Source organism: Juglans regia, chromosome 12, assembly GCF_001411555.2.
Source record: "Juglans regia cultivar Chandler chromosome 12, Walnut 2.0, whole genome shotgun sequence".
NCBI classification, from domain to species: Eukaryota; Viridiplantae; Streptophyta; class Magnoliopsida; order Fagales; family Juglandaceae; genus Juglans; species Juglans regia.
Genome location: NC_049912.1, coordinates 24,370,226 through 24,385,947, shown reverse-complemented (window position 1 = coordinate 24,385,947; position 15,722 = coordinate 24,370,226). Strand labels below are relative to the sequence as shown.

At 34.3% G+C, this 15,722-nt stretch overlaps 1 protein-coding gene across 1 annotated transcript; it reads right to left on the bottom strand.

The window, feature by feature from the left end:
• Positions 1-8,852: 8,852 nt before the first annotated feature.
• LOC109004346 (auxin-responsive protein IAA4-like) lies at positions 8,853-10,490 on the bottom strand. Its single transcript, XM_018982874.2, has 4 exons — positions 10,041-10,490; positions 9,700-9,902; positions 9,476-9,575; positions 8,853-9,386 (listed from the first exon to the last, which is right to left on the bottom strand). Exons 1-4 carry the CDS (start codon positions 10,247-10,249, stop codon positions 9,311-9,313), a joined length of 588 nt encoding a protein of 195 aa, XP_018838419.2. The 5' UTR covers positions 10,250-10,490; the 3' UTR covers positions 8,853-9,310.
• Positions 10,491-15,722: the final 5,232 nt, after the last annotated feature.

Here is a 15,722-nt window from a genome sequence, read left to right as displayed (position 1 = left end):
TCACTGATGGGCAAAAAGTTTGACATCTACTCATGCATCTCCTACTTTGATATTGTCTGGAAAAGGGCTGTTTCATTTAAAAAGTTGTCACAAACACGAAATTACTTAACTGAGAATGAGATAATTTCATCTGATTCTATTTTATATCTATTTGGGATTTTTCATAATTCTGTACTCGAAAAGATTGAGAATTCTATCCCATTGTTTCAAATTGTCTTTCTTCCTACTCCTTTATTCTATTTTGCATCTATCTATTCTTCCTGAGATCATTTAGATTGCATGACAGTGAAGCGATTAATGGACTCATATGTACTCATATGTCGTACACATGAAGTTTAAAAGAAGAATTTCGTTTGGTTATTTAGTTCAAATGAGATGTTTTGTTGAAAGTTGAATAAAATATTATTATAATATAAAGTTTTAATATTATTTTTATTTTAAAATTTAAAAAAATTAAATTATTTATTATATTTTATATAAAAGTTTATAAAAATTATAATAATGAGATGAGATGATTGATTTCGTAAAACCAAACCTAAAAACAAATGTTCCCATTATATTTAGAAAATTAGAGGGCTTCCAAGCCTTTTTTGCTTCCTGTAAAAAAGTTATAAAATAGATATATATTTTTTTTTTTATCTTTTAAATAAATGCAAGGGTTACAAGACTATTCAAAAGTCATGGTACCGAAATAATTAGCAAATCTACCAAGTTGTCCCGTCCCTATCATGTAGGTGGGCGACATCAACAGTTGTCTAGTGTACACAGTCGTTAATGAAAGATCCCCCAGCAATCCATCAACTGGATCTGAGATCTCCTTCCAATATCTAACTATTGCTTTCGAATTTTCTAATACAAAAAATTATTGCTTTCATATTCAATATTAGAGATTTAACATTTATCGTAATTATTATGTCCATTTTGAATTTCAAAGTGATAATAAATATTGAATTTAACGAAATTCCCACCATTGATTTTGAAAAGCAGTAGTTTGGAATTTAAATATAGATTATCCAAATAAATACAGAGAAATCTAGAGGATAGCAATGATCACTCTTAATATAATTAAATTAACTATCCAAAATATTATTTTTCGGGTTTACCTGTTATCTTTTTTTTTATTATTGATAATGTTCATTTTATCCTTCAACTACACTATCGGAGTAGCCATACGGAATTTTCAAGATTGATAAAGGATTTCTTTTAATTTCTAGGGTTTGAACTTGAAATAATATATAAACCTACGCGGGGAATACTTAAAATAAAAGTATAAAATAATGTAGAATATCTTTTTTAATTTGTGAGAGCCTTGATAAATGGCAATCATTGGAAGTGGATGAATATTTTAATGGTATTTTATTTTATTTTATTTTATTTACCAAGGATAATTTACATTTCAATCTCTTTATAAATAATTGGATTAAAAACTCTAATAATTAGATTTAAATGTTTCCAAAATTATATATATGTAATTGAAAAGCAAAAGTTGACTGTTTTTCTTTCTCCCAAGACTCAACTAAAATTAAAGAAGAGAGAGTAGTACTGTTGGCCCCTCTTTCCTTAAATTTAGTAGAAAAGATTTTAATACCTTATCTCATGGGTAGTTGTGGTTTATTTCTTTCTTACACCAAACCATGCAGTATATATTTTGTTACTTTAATGGTGAAAAACAAAAAAAAAAACAATAAATTTCAGAAGAACTTCATCCCGCTAGATCTCTCTTCCGGCCATATATATCTCCCTCCCATTAATATGCATTAGCTCTTGTATTTGACACACGAATGTATAACGACACTGAGCTCTAGTTTTTTGTTTTTTTTTTTTGTTTTTGTTTTTTCTAATCTGCATGGCTCTTTTTTCGTGAATCATTTATCAAGGAAAAATATAAACTCGTTTCGATTAATGTTGGCATTGAATTGGGGTAGCTCCACCAAATATAAAGGAGGCCAGGAGAGACTAGACTGAGAGCTGCTAGCTATCATTCACATGATAAAAGCAGCTGCCATTTATTCACACTGGTTTTCAATTCAAAGCCATTTGAAATGAGTTCAAAGGGAAAATCTGGTGTACTTCTCGGTTTTGGCTTTATTAACAAGAAGAAGAACGCCGGTGCAGGCACCTCAGGGATCAGTGGTGGAGAGTTCAGGAATGCAGGGAGTGATTATGGAAGGAATGAGTACTATGGAGATTATGGTTGGGATCGAAATGTGAGGTTTCCGAAGATGGTGGAGGACCAAACCCAGAAGAACTTGAAGAAAGAGAAGAACAAGAACGAGAACGAGAACGAGAACAACAAGAAAAAGAAGATCTCCTAGCCAATCCAAGAAATGAGAAGAAAACAACAAAGAAAACAAAAAGGTATGTAATATTGCCACTCAGAGGATCAAAGAGTTGATAATATTTGGTAAAAATAAAGATTATTTATAAAAAAAAAAATGATATATTTATAATATGTCTTTCTTTTCCATTGAAATGTTTTTATTTTTGTATTTTTTATTTATATAAATAATGTTGTGCATGTTCTTCCTCTGTGTGCTTGCGGGCATAGCCTCGGGTTTATTCGACGATCCGTTCCATTTCAATAATATTTGTATGAGAATATTGATTGTGAAAGATTAACCTTTCTATGGTAAAAAAAAAAACAAAAAACAAAAAACAAAATTAATAACAATAATGTGTACGTAGTAGTAATAGGTATTTTGATTGAAGTTAGTCTACATATATTTGGGGAATGTATACCCATGCAAACACGTACAGTTATATTTAAAAAAAGATTAAAATTATAATAATATCTTTTTTAAAATGATGATTTTTTTTCTTTTACCTTCATTCAGTAATGTGACTGCACACGCAGTCTCCTACTTAGAATTGTAAATAAAATTTTTCTTTTGATTGTCAGTGCATAATGATGAATTTTTTATTAAGGCCCCGTTTGGATGCATAAATGATTTTATCTCATCCCATCTTACCTTATCATTATAATTTTTTTAAAATTCTCACATGAAATATAATAAACAATTTAATTTTTTTAAATTTTAAAATAATAATAATATTAAAAAATAATATTTTAACAACATTTTATTTAATTTTTAACTTTTCTTTAAAATCATTTTATCTCATTTTACTATTCAAACGGAACTTAAATCATTCTAGGAAAGCAGCATTTTTATTTTTTTGTACTGTAAGTTCAGAGTCCTTGTATTTAAGTGAAAAAAATAAAAAAAGACCGTATGGTCGATCTCAATAAGATCAGAAAGGGTATTGACTCCAACATAATAAGGATTTTGGTTGAGATGAATATTATTCGGTGCATATTTGAGGTTGTGGTGTGCAATAAAGTTTTAAACTTTAGGCCTTTTAGTCGTAGATCAGGTTAAGTAATATGTTATTCTATTAAAGAGTTATTTATTATTTGATAACCGTATAGAATTTTTTATATGATATATCTAAAACACTTTTCAACATGTTGTATTTATTTGAAAATAATATAAAAAAGTATTTTGTGAGATAGAAATAACATAAAATATTATTTGAGATAATGTCATGCTTATGATAAGATCAAATAGTTGCTGTAATTATCTAAAAGTTGTATAGTTATTTTCGCTCATTTACAATTTTTTAAAATAATTAAAACTACATTCCATATAATTCGGAAAAGCACATTTGTTTTTCCGAAACATACTTTTTGAGACTTTAATATGTAACAACTTAATTTTATCATTAAAATTTTTTTAAGACCATTTAAGCACTTTATATTTCTTTAACACAATCCCAAACATCCAATCAATCTAGCTGCTCATCATGAATGTTTGAGCTTAATGGTAATAATAAATTTTACTAATCCAGATTTTTTAGGTTAAAAATATGAGAACTAGTATTGTTTATTCTAGAGTTTTCATGTCATACATTTTAGGTAGCCATCCATTTAAGGGTAGATATAAAAAGCCACTTAAAATGTAACACATCGATAAATATGTGGCAGTTGCTTATGTGGACTAAGTGGTATACTAGTGATAGTGCATTTAAAGAATAAATAAATCTGATTAGCAAGTACAACTTATTGGAGGTTATGGTCAGTTTGGGTCCTTTCCTCGGCCCTAAGCTTATGAACAGAAATCATGATCTAGGCCTCAAAGACATCTGGACTCCAACTGTGCTGAGCCCAGCCCATTCTTCTAACTCCTGAAAACATGAAGCCCGTTTTAACTCTGCGACCGTTACCTTGCGCGATGAAGGGAATCACCCCTCTTGCATGCCTTTTAGCTTCTTCTCCTGTCCACCGGTGCCAATCTCTCCGATCAAAGCGAGTCTCTTTCACTTCGTATGATCACCCTATAGTCTTTAATATTTAATCGAGCCTGGCAGCGGTTAATGATGCTCGCGACATGTTCGTTGAAATTACGCAAACAAGCACCTTTTCCATGGACAGCCTCGATTCATGGGCATTCGGAATGCAGTAGTCTATATGCAGATTCTTTCTATCTGTATATCCAAACGGATGGTGTGCCAGTCCCGTGCCTGGGCTTCTGTATCTGATATTCTGATCTGTGTGACGATGAGTATGACTTTCAGTAGTAGTTTTACTGCAATAAAGCTAAAGCGGGTACAAATTACATGGATGATTGACAAAGAAAGATATATAAAAAGATAAAAAGAAAATGGGGATATCAAGGCAAAAAGCATTACCTGGAGTCTGATCCAAAAGATCTACAATATGGGTGTTGTATAATTTATCCAGTGGCAACTCCATTCATTGTTCATGTCTGTGAGTCTGTGACGAGGGCCCCTAACTTTGTCAGACATCATCTCTGTCTGCAATCAGTTTTTGTCAGATTACATGCCATCATAATTTGATGAGCGCCAATTTCTCTCAAGTGCTGGTTCCATCTAGCAAGAGCTAACAGAAGATGAGCATGGCATGATAGGCAGGAACAGCCAGACCATTTCAAACAAGAAAAACGATAAATACATAATATTTCTCATAATATATTTCACAATCATATTTTAAAATGAGAGATATTATTATAAAATACTAAATAAAGAAACATCACCTTATAAAAATATATTTATTTTATATCATGTATCGTGAAAAATGTTATGTGATATATCATTACTCAACAAACCAAGAAACAAAAACTGCGCCCTGGCTTGTGCCAAGATATTTCCATTTGATAATGCCTTATTTATGAACAGTAAGTTCATTGTCCCCTAAACAGCAATATGCTTAACCAAAAAAATAATGATAAATATTAACAATTTTTCCTCGAATCATCTCACAAGATTACTTGACTAGGTAATAAGATGTGGTTAGAAACGTGAAACCCAAGCATGAAAATCTCTACCTCTCACAGTTTTATGCCAGTTTCAAAATATGCACTAAGCTCCGTTTAGATTCAGAAAGTATTTCATCTGATCTGATCTCATCTCTTCATTATAATTTTTTCAAATTCTCATATAAAATATAATAAATAATTCAACTTATTCAAATTTTAATTTAACCTTTTTAAAAATAATAATAATATTAAAAAATAATATTTTTTTTAATTTTTATCTAAAACTATCTTATCTCATCTCATTTCTTAACGAAAACTTATTTCTTTCAAAAATAGGAACAGTTCCCCAAAAAGCCCATTGGGAATTCAGAAATAAATTGGGTTTCTTTGTTAGGCTTTAGAGGCCAAGCGCGCATTACCCGAGTTGCATTATATAAAGATGGCGCAGTTGATGCCAAGTGGCAGGCAGTACTGTGCATGTATCTTGGTCAAATTAATATGGTCAGAAGCATGAGTATTTTTCATTATGTTTAATTTACAGGCATGATTCTCATCCGACATCTGAATAATGAATATATACATATAGCTTAAGCATCATTAAGGAGTTGAACCTCGGATTCGTGTCAGACTTTGTTTCTCCATCACCAGCTAGAAGACAAGAGGAAAAGATCAGAAGATAGTCTTGATTATGTTAATTTTAAAGATAAAACAGATAGAACTTGCAAACCTGCTTTTAAGAGTACTGCAGGGATTGAATAGTTTAGCACCAAGATGTCGTCTCGGAATCCCCACCTCACCTAACTTATATTTCATGATTGAAATCCAATGAACCTTTAGCATTTTCAATTACATGGAAAAATGTAACCGGCAATCTTTTTTTCTAAAGGGGAAAACACTAAAGTCCATATTTTAGACTAAAAGTACTACTGATCAACATATTTGCTCTATGGTTTGGGGCTCCCAACTAATCAGCCTCCATTAATAGAATATCAGTTAAGATAAAGCTTACAAAGTCCAAAAAATTTTCTCACTGCTCGATACGATTTTCCAAAGAAAATTAAGTATTCAATTAGGGTTTCATGCCACCCGCACCATTAAGTGATCAATAACATGTAAGGTGAGACAGATGATCTTTAAAAATTCCTAAAAAGAATAGGACAACCCAAACCATTGCTGCTTTCCATATTTGTCTTTCACCAAACATATATATATATGCATGTATATATATTGAGTGTTAGTACTGGAATAACATGAGCGCCCCCTGCCCTAGCTTTGGGTGTTCTTTGCAAGTATATATATGGAATATTGGTGGAATATGCAGTACTTTAAATAGGTTTCATTTGAAGATCAAACGAGTAAATTAAGTCAAATTAGAAATCCTGGTTTCAAAATAAACTTCAAATTCACTTCATTAGACTTTAGGATAAGTTGACCGATCAACTAGTACTGATAGTAACCTAACCTGACTAGCTAGCTACCTGAGTACGTTGCCCTTCGATCTACAATTTCCTATGACATCGAGCTGGTCTAGGTTCTCCTTTCCTTTGGAAGAAAGAAGTTATGCAGCGCATGCATCTTTCTGAACCTAGCTATTGTTTTTTTAATTTCACATGGTCATGATATCACTTCACAAGGGTCATATATAAATATATATATATATATATATATATGTATATATTGGTTTATAATAGGAAACTGAGTCGACCTTCATCGATATTTATTAATGTTAAATCAATATTATGACCGGCGATAACACATTATGAGTTTGCTATTTATCATCTCACATATCATATACTACACTTTTTTTTTAATTTTTTTTATTGTATTCCTACTAAACTAATTGAGTTATTCTACTCAACATCTCTATACCACATATTTACTAAGGGGAAAAAAATTAAAAAATAATAAAAAATCATGTGTACGTAGTATGTGGCCATATAGAAATAATGAGTAGAATTATATACATATATTATATATATATATGTATGATTTTATTCCAAGCCTTCAATAATATATATGATTATATATATTCCTACTGCCACTGGTTGCATCCAATGTATAGACTCAAGGATTATTGTGCAGATTGTGATCTCTACCATTGGAGGGGGAAAAAATAGTACCATATGTTTCAACTATCATTGCTATTTTTGTTTTGCTTATCTTAGCTCCTTTTCTAAGCAAGCAAGCATATCATAAATAAACTAACAGTTTACAAATACAAGATTAAATAGGGTTGGGAGTCCCCAACAATCATCCCAAACCTAACAAATACAACATGACCCATTTCCCACAAGGGGAAGCCGCTTGAAGCGGTTTTTACATGGTCTGATAAAGAGACTATAAAACTACAGCTAGAAGCCGCAGTGGATTATTGTGTGCTGCATTTTGCTGTGCTGGATTGGATGAAGTAGACTTTTACAACCACTTTATCTTGATCCTTGATTAGAGAAAGCAGGAACATAGGAAAGTAGCAACCGGAAAATGAGTTGAATCGTCTGCAAAAGACCACCACTGGTTGTGGAGGCGCGTGTAGCTCACGCGCCACCCTTGGTAGAAAAGTATAGGTCGGAACTAAAAGATTTGAAGCCGCTGACATGGCGGCGTATGAGTCTCACGCTGCATGTGGCAACAAAATACCTCCCCTGACACTACGGCACATGAGTCTCACGCACAATGTGAGCCGCGCGTGAGACTTATGCGCCGCACTTTTGGTCCGTTTTCTTCTACAGTCTAACAAATTGGCAGCTGGAGAATATGATGGCAGGTGCGTGGCGATTGTAAGAGGCCAGTAGGCAGCAGATCAACACATTTCGGTGCTAGGGGTGAGAAACTAAAAGAAAATCGGAAAAAAAAAATCTTTGGACAGGTCTGGCAAAGGCCAGACAAGGAGAGGGAGGGTGGAGCCAACTCTCCACTCCTTCTAGCTGGAGAAAAGGTGGTTATACCAGAAACGATGGTGGGAGGATATATCACCTGGAGAGAGAAGGTCGCAGAGAAAAAAGAGTTCCCTTATCTTTAGCTCCTCAGTCGTGTTATGCTTTGTACCTCAAAACAATTAAATTCGTACAAGGCTGCTCTAAATGATGAAGCGATTCGTATTATCAAACAATGAAGAAATTGCAATTTGCACTTTCCATAAGACTCGTATTATTTATTTTTTATAAAAGGTGCGTTGGATTTTAAAACTCTTTTTAATTTTTAGTATAAAATAGAGCTGAGGTACTTCAAATCATTTCAATTTATTTTTTGTGAGATTCATTTGAAAGAGAAAAATGAAGAATTTGGACAATAATTATCATGCTTTTTTGTATAGTTTGACTTGAGAGATAATGTGTGGATCTAATTTGAAATCTAAGGTGCAAAGTGAGTTTGATAATACAAAGTGTATTTTTCTTTTTTGAAAATCAAAATCTCTGTCATTTAATAAAAATTCAGCCATTCTTCTATCCAGATTCGTAAATGATCATCATTTAAGATAGATCCTGCGAGGATAATTACTGATATATATATATATATATATATATGTTTAGCTTAATTAGAAACTGATCTGCTATGGAAAGAGAGACAAAATGGAAACGATAGACATAAATTTCAGGTTCAATCTGTATAGACATATACGGTATATAGCTTTGATATAATTTATATCAATATTATACAAAACCAAACTTAAATAAATAAACATGTCATTTGGTTTATACAACTGCCTGCCTTCGAAGCAATATATAACTTCTTCCATGCATGCACTTTTGCAGGCTTGATAGAATCAATAGATCGAAGCCATTCAATTAGCATCGAAGATCCTCAGACCTCCAGAGTCGACGTTGCTGCCAAATGTCAGGAAATAAACGGTAACCGCACCATGTTTCTCTGTCTACGTACGATTCCCTGTCGAAGACTAGCTGGGGACTCTGAACGACGAGACCAAACTTCCAATCCAAAATTCTTATCCGAGAACCCTAGCTAAGAGATTTGCTCTTGATGACAGAGACATCAATTCTTCTCTTGCTCCTTTGGGGTTGCTTTTACTTGTGGGTATTTCATATACCACATCCCAAGCCTCTAGCCTCTGATCCTTTCATGATTCTCAGCCTTTTGCAGGATGACATGAACATACTGCAACAAGAGCAGGTAATTTCCGTAAGTACTACTGAGAAATAAAGAACACAGAGAGGGTGGAAGAGAGAGAGAGATTGAGAGCTTACTCCCACGGTACATCTCCAACCAGCATCCAGTCACCATCTTTGTCTTCATAAGTTGGAACATATTCCGATCCCTTGTACCCTTCCCTCTCCGAGTACTCACCTGAAAACAAAAAGTAAAACCAAGGTCAATTTCACCGTCAGAAACATCATCAAACACAGTACGCCTAAACAATTAATATCAAAACATCAATAACAAAAGCAACACTAATCGATGTAATTCTTACCGATGGTGAATTTAAACATGTTCTCCAATGCCTGAAGAAGTTCTGGGTATCCCTTGTAGATCCTTAGGTCAATTTTCCTGAGGTAAGGGGCTCCATCCATGCTTACTTTCACGTAAATTCCAGCAGCCTCAGGCTCAGTTTTCTTCGGCTGCAGGTTGTTTTTTCTGTATGATCGGATCGGAGGCCACCCCACTATCTGTTCCCTGTCATGTAACAAATATGAGTTGGATTTTTTGGGGGGGAAGTCGATCGAGATTCAAACCTAGCTATGACCGAAACTCCACGAACTCTACTAATTTATGAAACTTATACATGGACAAAAACGAGTTATAAGTACTTACTTGGTAGGAGGGGCAGTTTCATTCCCTGCGTGTGGAGCATCAGAACTACCCTTCGATCCACACTTCTCGTTCAATTCAGGCAATGGCCGCTTGTTGTTTCTAGCACTAAAAAGTGCTTGTTCTTCACTGTAATCTGTCCCCGGCAACCCTAATCTAAGCTCGGTTGCTTTGAGGTTAAGATCATTGTCATATGCCACCTTGCTTTCCATTTCCCCTTTAATCTTTGATCCAAAGATAACAACAAAGTTTTGACAAGATCTTGATCTTGCTTCTTGATGGATTGGTGCACAAGTTCTGCCTTCTTGATCTGTTGGTGTTTGTAATCTTCTTTGGAGGCTGCTCAAGTTCTTGGAACAAAAAAGAAGTTGAAGGAAAGGTATATAATAGGGTGGAGGTGGGAATGCAAGGTTGTATTTTATAGAATATCATAAACAAGGCATTAAAGAGATGTGAAATGGCTTTGTGATTCTCAGAAATGGATGAATTATGGACAAAGGCAAGCTAAGCTGTCGGTAGCAATAGCAGCACCTTTTAGGCAACTTGTCGATGCAAAAGGGGGACAAGAGTGCGACAAGCTCAGCCGCCCATATGGAAATCTTTGAGGGATTCAGGGGGACGGTCAAGATGCGTTTTGGGAGGTTGTGGAAGGGAAATCAGAAGCGTTGGTTTGAAGGAGAGGGGCAGTCCCATGTGAAAGGGGTCCACATGTATGTTTGGTATGGACATAGCATGGCCATGTGGGACACAAACTTCCGCAGTGTTTTGAATTTGCATGGTTAATGGAGGGTGAGGTACATGACATGTGGGATGGCATGTGTAGTACCGCATGGTCAGCCCTGACATGAAACTTTTTATATTTATTCTTCTTTTTCTTCTTCTTCTTTTTTTTATTCTTTTTTTTATTATTATTATTATTTCTTTTTATTTTCTAGCAGATGATAATTTGGTTATTGGTCCGGCTCGATTATAATTCATTCGACCCACCATCGTGCAACAAATAACTATAGGGTATATTGTTATCATTATTTAGTTTTTACTTTGGGAGAGTGTCGAATTCATAAGACTGGACTAGGGCTATGCAGAAAAACTGCAGACCCAACCCGCCCAATAACAAACGGGTGAAATGTATTTTCTAGTCGAACCCGTCAAATGCCGATTTCAACCCGCCTAAAATACACAAATCACACCCTAGCTCTCTCATATTGACGGAACCGTCTCCCCACTACGTTCATCTTCCTCAACGAACTCTCTCTACTACGATCTAACCGATGGGTTTTTGCTTCAACAAAATCATAACATCGCCAGTCGAGCACTGAAGATAAAAGAAAAGTTGTTGTCTTTTCTGCAGATTTAGCTTGAAGATTTTCTTGAGTACTGGGACCAAAATGTATGAGAAGCTGGGTATGTGAGCCTCTGAGGGAGGTGTTGGTTGGAGGATATATCATCTAAATGAAAGGTACCAGAGAGAGAAAGAGAAAAGCAGAGAGAGAGAGAGAGGAAATGATTTTGAAACTTTGAAAAGAAAGATCAGGAATGGGGGGAAGTGGAGGGGGCAATTCTCAAGGCACGTATGTTCGTGTACACGTAGCAGGAAAGGTACGTGTTGGTTGGAAATGATGGAACTGTCTTATATTTCGTTCATTGATCAGGTTAAGAAGGTGGGTGAACATCTTCAAGCCGTTTCTTTGATTCTTGCTCCTTAGTGTGATCATCAAAGTTTCAGCACTCAATAATATTTTAGAAGGAGATTTGTGATTTTTGCTTTGTATCGCACTGATATAATTTTCTGTTTCCCCCTCGTTTTTTTAAAAGAAAAAATTATAACGGGTTGACCCGACATCGGGTCGGGTCGGTTTGCTACTCGCCCATGTTCGTTCAGGTCGGGTCGGGTCAGTCTCAAATATTAAACGGTTTGGTCGGGTTGCAGCCCTAGACTGGACCACGTTATTAATTCTTTTCATATGTATATAATATAAAAAATATATTATGAAAGTTTAATTTGATAAGTTAATATCATCATTTAAAAAAAATTATTAACATAAAGTATTACATAGGTGTTAAAAAAAATCTCAATTGATAGTCAAATAAGAGAAACTAGTTTGTCTAGGCATCGAAAAAAAAAACTCTTATATTTATATATTTATATATAAATATATGTGGAACAGTTCTAACTATTTCGACTCACTACATACGTACGTATTGGTGGCTAGCTTATAATATAAATTTACAAATTACGGCAGATAAAAAAATTATAGGACCTTTTTAAACGGAACTATATATAATTTATAAATTAACATACTTGCCCATTAATTTCAACCAAACTAAGGAACGACTTCGAGCTTGGTTTGGAAATTTTTCAACCAAACATGAGCATAAAATTTGAGTTCAATTGCGAATTACATGAGATCGGCTTGATCACCATATATAAATTGTAATCATTAACATCTTAGTAAACATCCTAGTACTTGCCCTGGGGGCATGCAATTTGCAAACTTTTAGGTACATTTAATTATAAGACTCAGCTGAGCTCAATCGAATTTTAAATTGAGTCTAACATCTAAATACTCAACTCTCAAATTATTAAACTATTTTCAACTCAAAAATTCTTTACATGTGGGACCTACAACCTTTCAACTTAACACATCTTTATACGTGGAACTTAAAACCTTTTTCAACTTCTTATAAAAAGTATTAAATTCATCTTAATATCCAAACACACTTTAAACTCAGTTTAAATGTGTCCCACATAACTTCATCCACTATTTAACTCATTACTATCATAAAAGCTCAGCTGAGCTCAACTCAACATCCAAACACAGCTTTAATCATTTTTAAACTTGTTTTACCATCTGAAAAATGAATCCCTAGCTGTTTAGTCTACTAGTCTTGTCTTACCGATTTTGGAACATCATGCCCCAAAATTGTATGTTTGTATTCCTTGACCATCAATATTCTACCAAACACATCTTAACGTGTCATATTTTTGAAGTTACGACCCTACCCTAAAGCTTGCATGTGTTGTGCGATTAAGATCTTATTTCCAAGAAAATGATAAAGATATGTGAGGGGATAAAATACACCAGACCTAAAATGATTCTCAAGACCCAGCCCATTAAAGGGTCATCACTAGAAGACAAATGAAGAGAGAGAGAAGGGGACAGGAAGGGAGAAAGGGGTGAAGGTGTCAGGAGAAAGTAGGAAAGAGAAAGACGGTCAACCACGCAAATCAGACATCCCTCATCACTACCGAGGCACACAAAAGAAGGGGGTCAAATAAAATGGATAGTGTGCCTACGGTTTGGGGGTGCTTTTTCTTTTGAACGCTTGAAGGGATTTTTGGCCAAGCTTCTCCTTCGGCTGCTTCTTCAACATCTAGACAAGAGCTCCAGAGAGAACATCTTCTCTAGCAAGTAGATCTCCAGCTCTCATTGTACAATGAAAAATGAGAGACTACGAAATACTGTAAACAAGGATATTATAGTAAAATCTCTCATCCCCAAATCCATGAACATAGGCCTAGTGCTTAACCAAGTAAATTTGTGTATTCATTTCTTCTTATTTTCTCTGTATTTAAATATTATTCGTCGTCATAAATGTACGTATCGACACTGTATAGCCGCACCAGACCATTGTCGAGAGCTCCAAACAACACCGATCGAGGTCCAACCTACCTCAGCACGTTTCAAGAATGGATCTTTCTTCCCTTCCGAACTGAGCCATTTTTGGACATTGATAGGTATCATATGAATTTTACTACTAAAGTCTTACTAATTAACTAAGTTGGCATCTTGCATAAATGTGTTACTTTTGAGTAATGCTAGAGACGCCACAAATCCTGCTACATATGCTTTACATGTTGATGATGTTTCCCAAATCTATAACTATACTAAAAAATGCCACCAATCCCATTAATTGCCAGCTCAACTTACAATTTATAAGAAAACTTGTCGTTTAGCATTTTTTTCCCTTTGATTTTAACTTCAGTTTGTGAAACTTAGTAGTAAAATTAATTGTATTATTTCTAGTATTATAATTCGTTACTCCAATATCATATAGTTCAGGTATGATCACTTTCCAATCACACTCCAACTTTAATTTAAGGGTAGTGATAGGCTTACTACCCTATTATTACTCATTTACTATCAAAAGGTATTTTAAGTTTTTTTATTTTTTTATCATTTTTTTTAAGTATTTTTTTAACATCCTTAATCACTAAGAAAAAATTAAAAAAATATATATATTTATTAATACACACTTTCTTAATTATTAAGTAAAATAAAAAATAAATAAATAAATAAAAATATAAAAAAAATAATAAATAAATAGTAATATAATAGTAATTCTATTATTATTCTTAATTTAAAAGAGTAGTAGATGTGGAATCCAATTGTTCAGTACGATTGCTGGGTCTAACCATTGGTGGCTGAGCTGAAAATTGTCAGTATTGCTTCTGCAACGTAGTGATAGTAACATTGACGATATCCACAAAGTTAGCTCGAATTTGTGGCATATGAACATAACATTTACGTTTTGAGCTTGTACTTGTGGTGCCTGAGCTAAACAGCTCGAAAGACAGGCAGAATCATATCTTGCAGATTTTGATCCACAATAAATTACAGGCTGGATGTGATCTGACACTTCACTGTTGTCGATGCAGCCTAGTCGGCAAGCTTTTGACCAACTACCTGTGACATGGATTCTTTGGCATTGCATGCCGGTGCACGGAGATTCTACTAATGTTTGGTGTCTTAATGCATCAAACTATATTAGTTTATAATTTATTTTTCTAAAATGTCTTTACAGCAGTATATGAATCATGAAGGAAAGTAAAGGGGATGATTGATAAACTTAAGAAATCTATGTGTTTGGCATTGTCTCAGTTTTCAAGCAATACTCAAGGGCAGAACGTGGTTGTGGATACATTCAACGACAGTGTACATCTGTTGATCTATAATCTGTAAAAGCCTTGCCCACAGCTTGAACTTTGGATACTACCAAATGCTATCTAGTAATCTCAGCGGCAGTGCCAGAAACATGAGGCAAAGGTTTTAATATATGTTGTTTGACAACTTTAGTTGTGTGCTCTTGTGCCTACTACCACAGACATGGCGCTCCCTGTACAGGATGTTAAAGCTTGGAGTGTTTGATTTGGCTCTATTAGCAAGTCGGTGCTGATACCTTTTGGTTTAGCTAACTGCTGCTTTTAGGAGAACTCTTTCCACTTAATCCTTAAAAGAAATAGGAAAAACAAAGTTGTAAACAACTGTAAATAAAAAAAAGATGCCGGTTTTAGAGCTTCAAGCTAGCCCCAGGAATAGTATAAGTGGAGCTTTTAAGAACATGAAGAATTTTCTTTGCTGTAGGTGCACTATGGATCTAAGACACTTTAACAGATACCACCAACTTAGCTTTAGGCACAAGGCAGGGGAGGGTTAAGCGGTCAAAAAATTGGTAGGGACACAATTAGTACACAACAACATAATAAAACATTATTATTATGTTTTTAATTTTTGTTGATTATTGCTTTGACTTTTGTGTATAGAAATTAAAAAATTATTTCTTTTGGAGCTGTAACAGTACCTATTCTAGATGACAGCATTAAATCCGTGGGTATCCCTCTGCTTAGCTCCCCCATTTTCTGTGTCATACCTGGCCAGGACCACGTTCTGCAGAAAAGGGTGT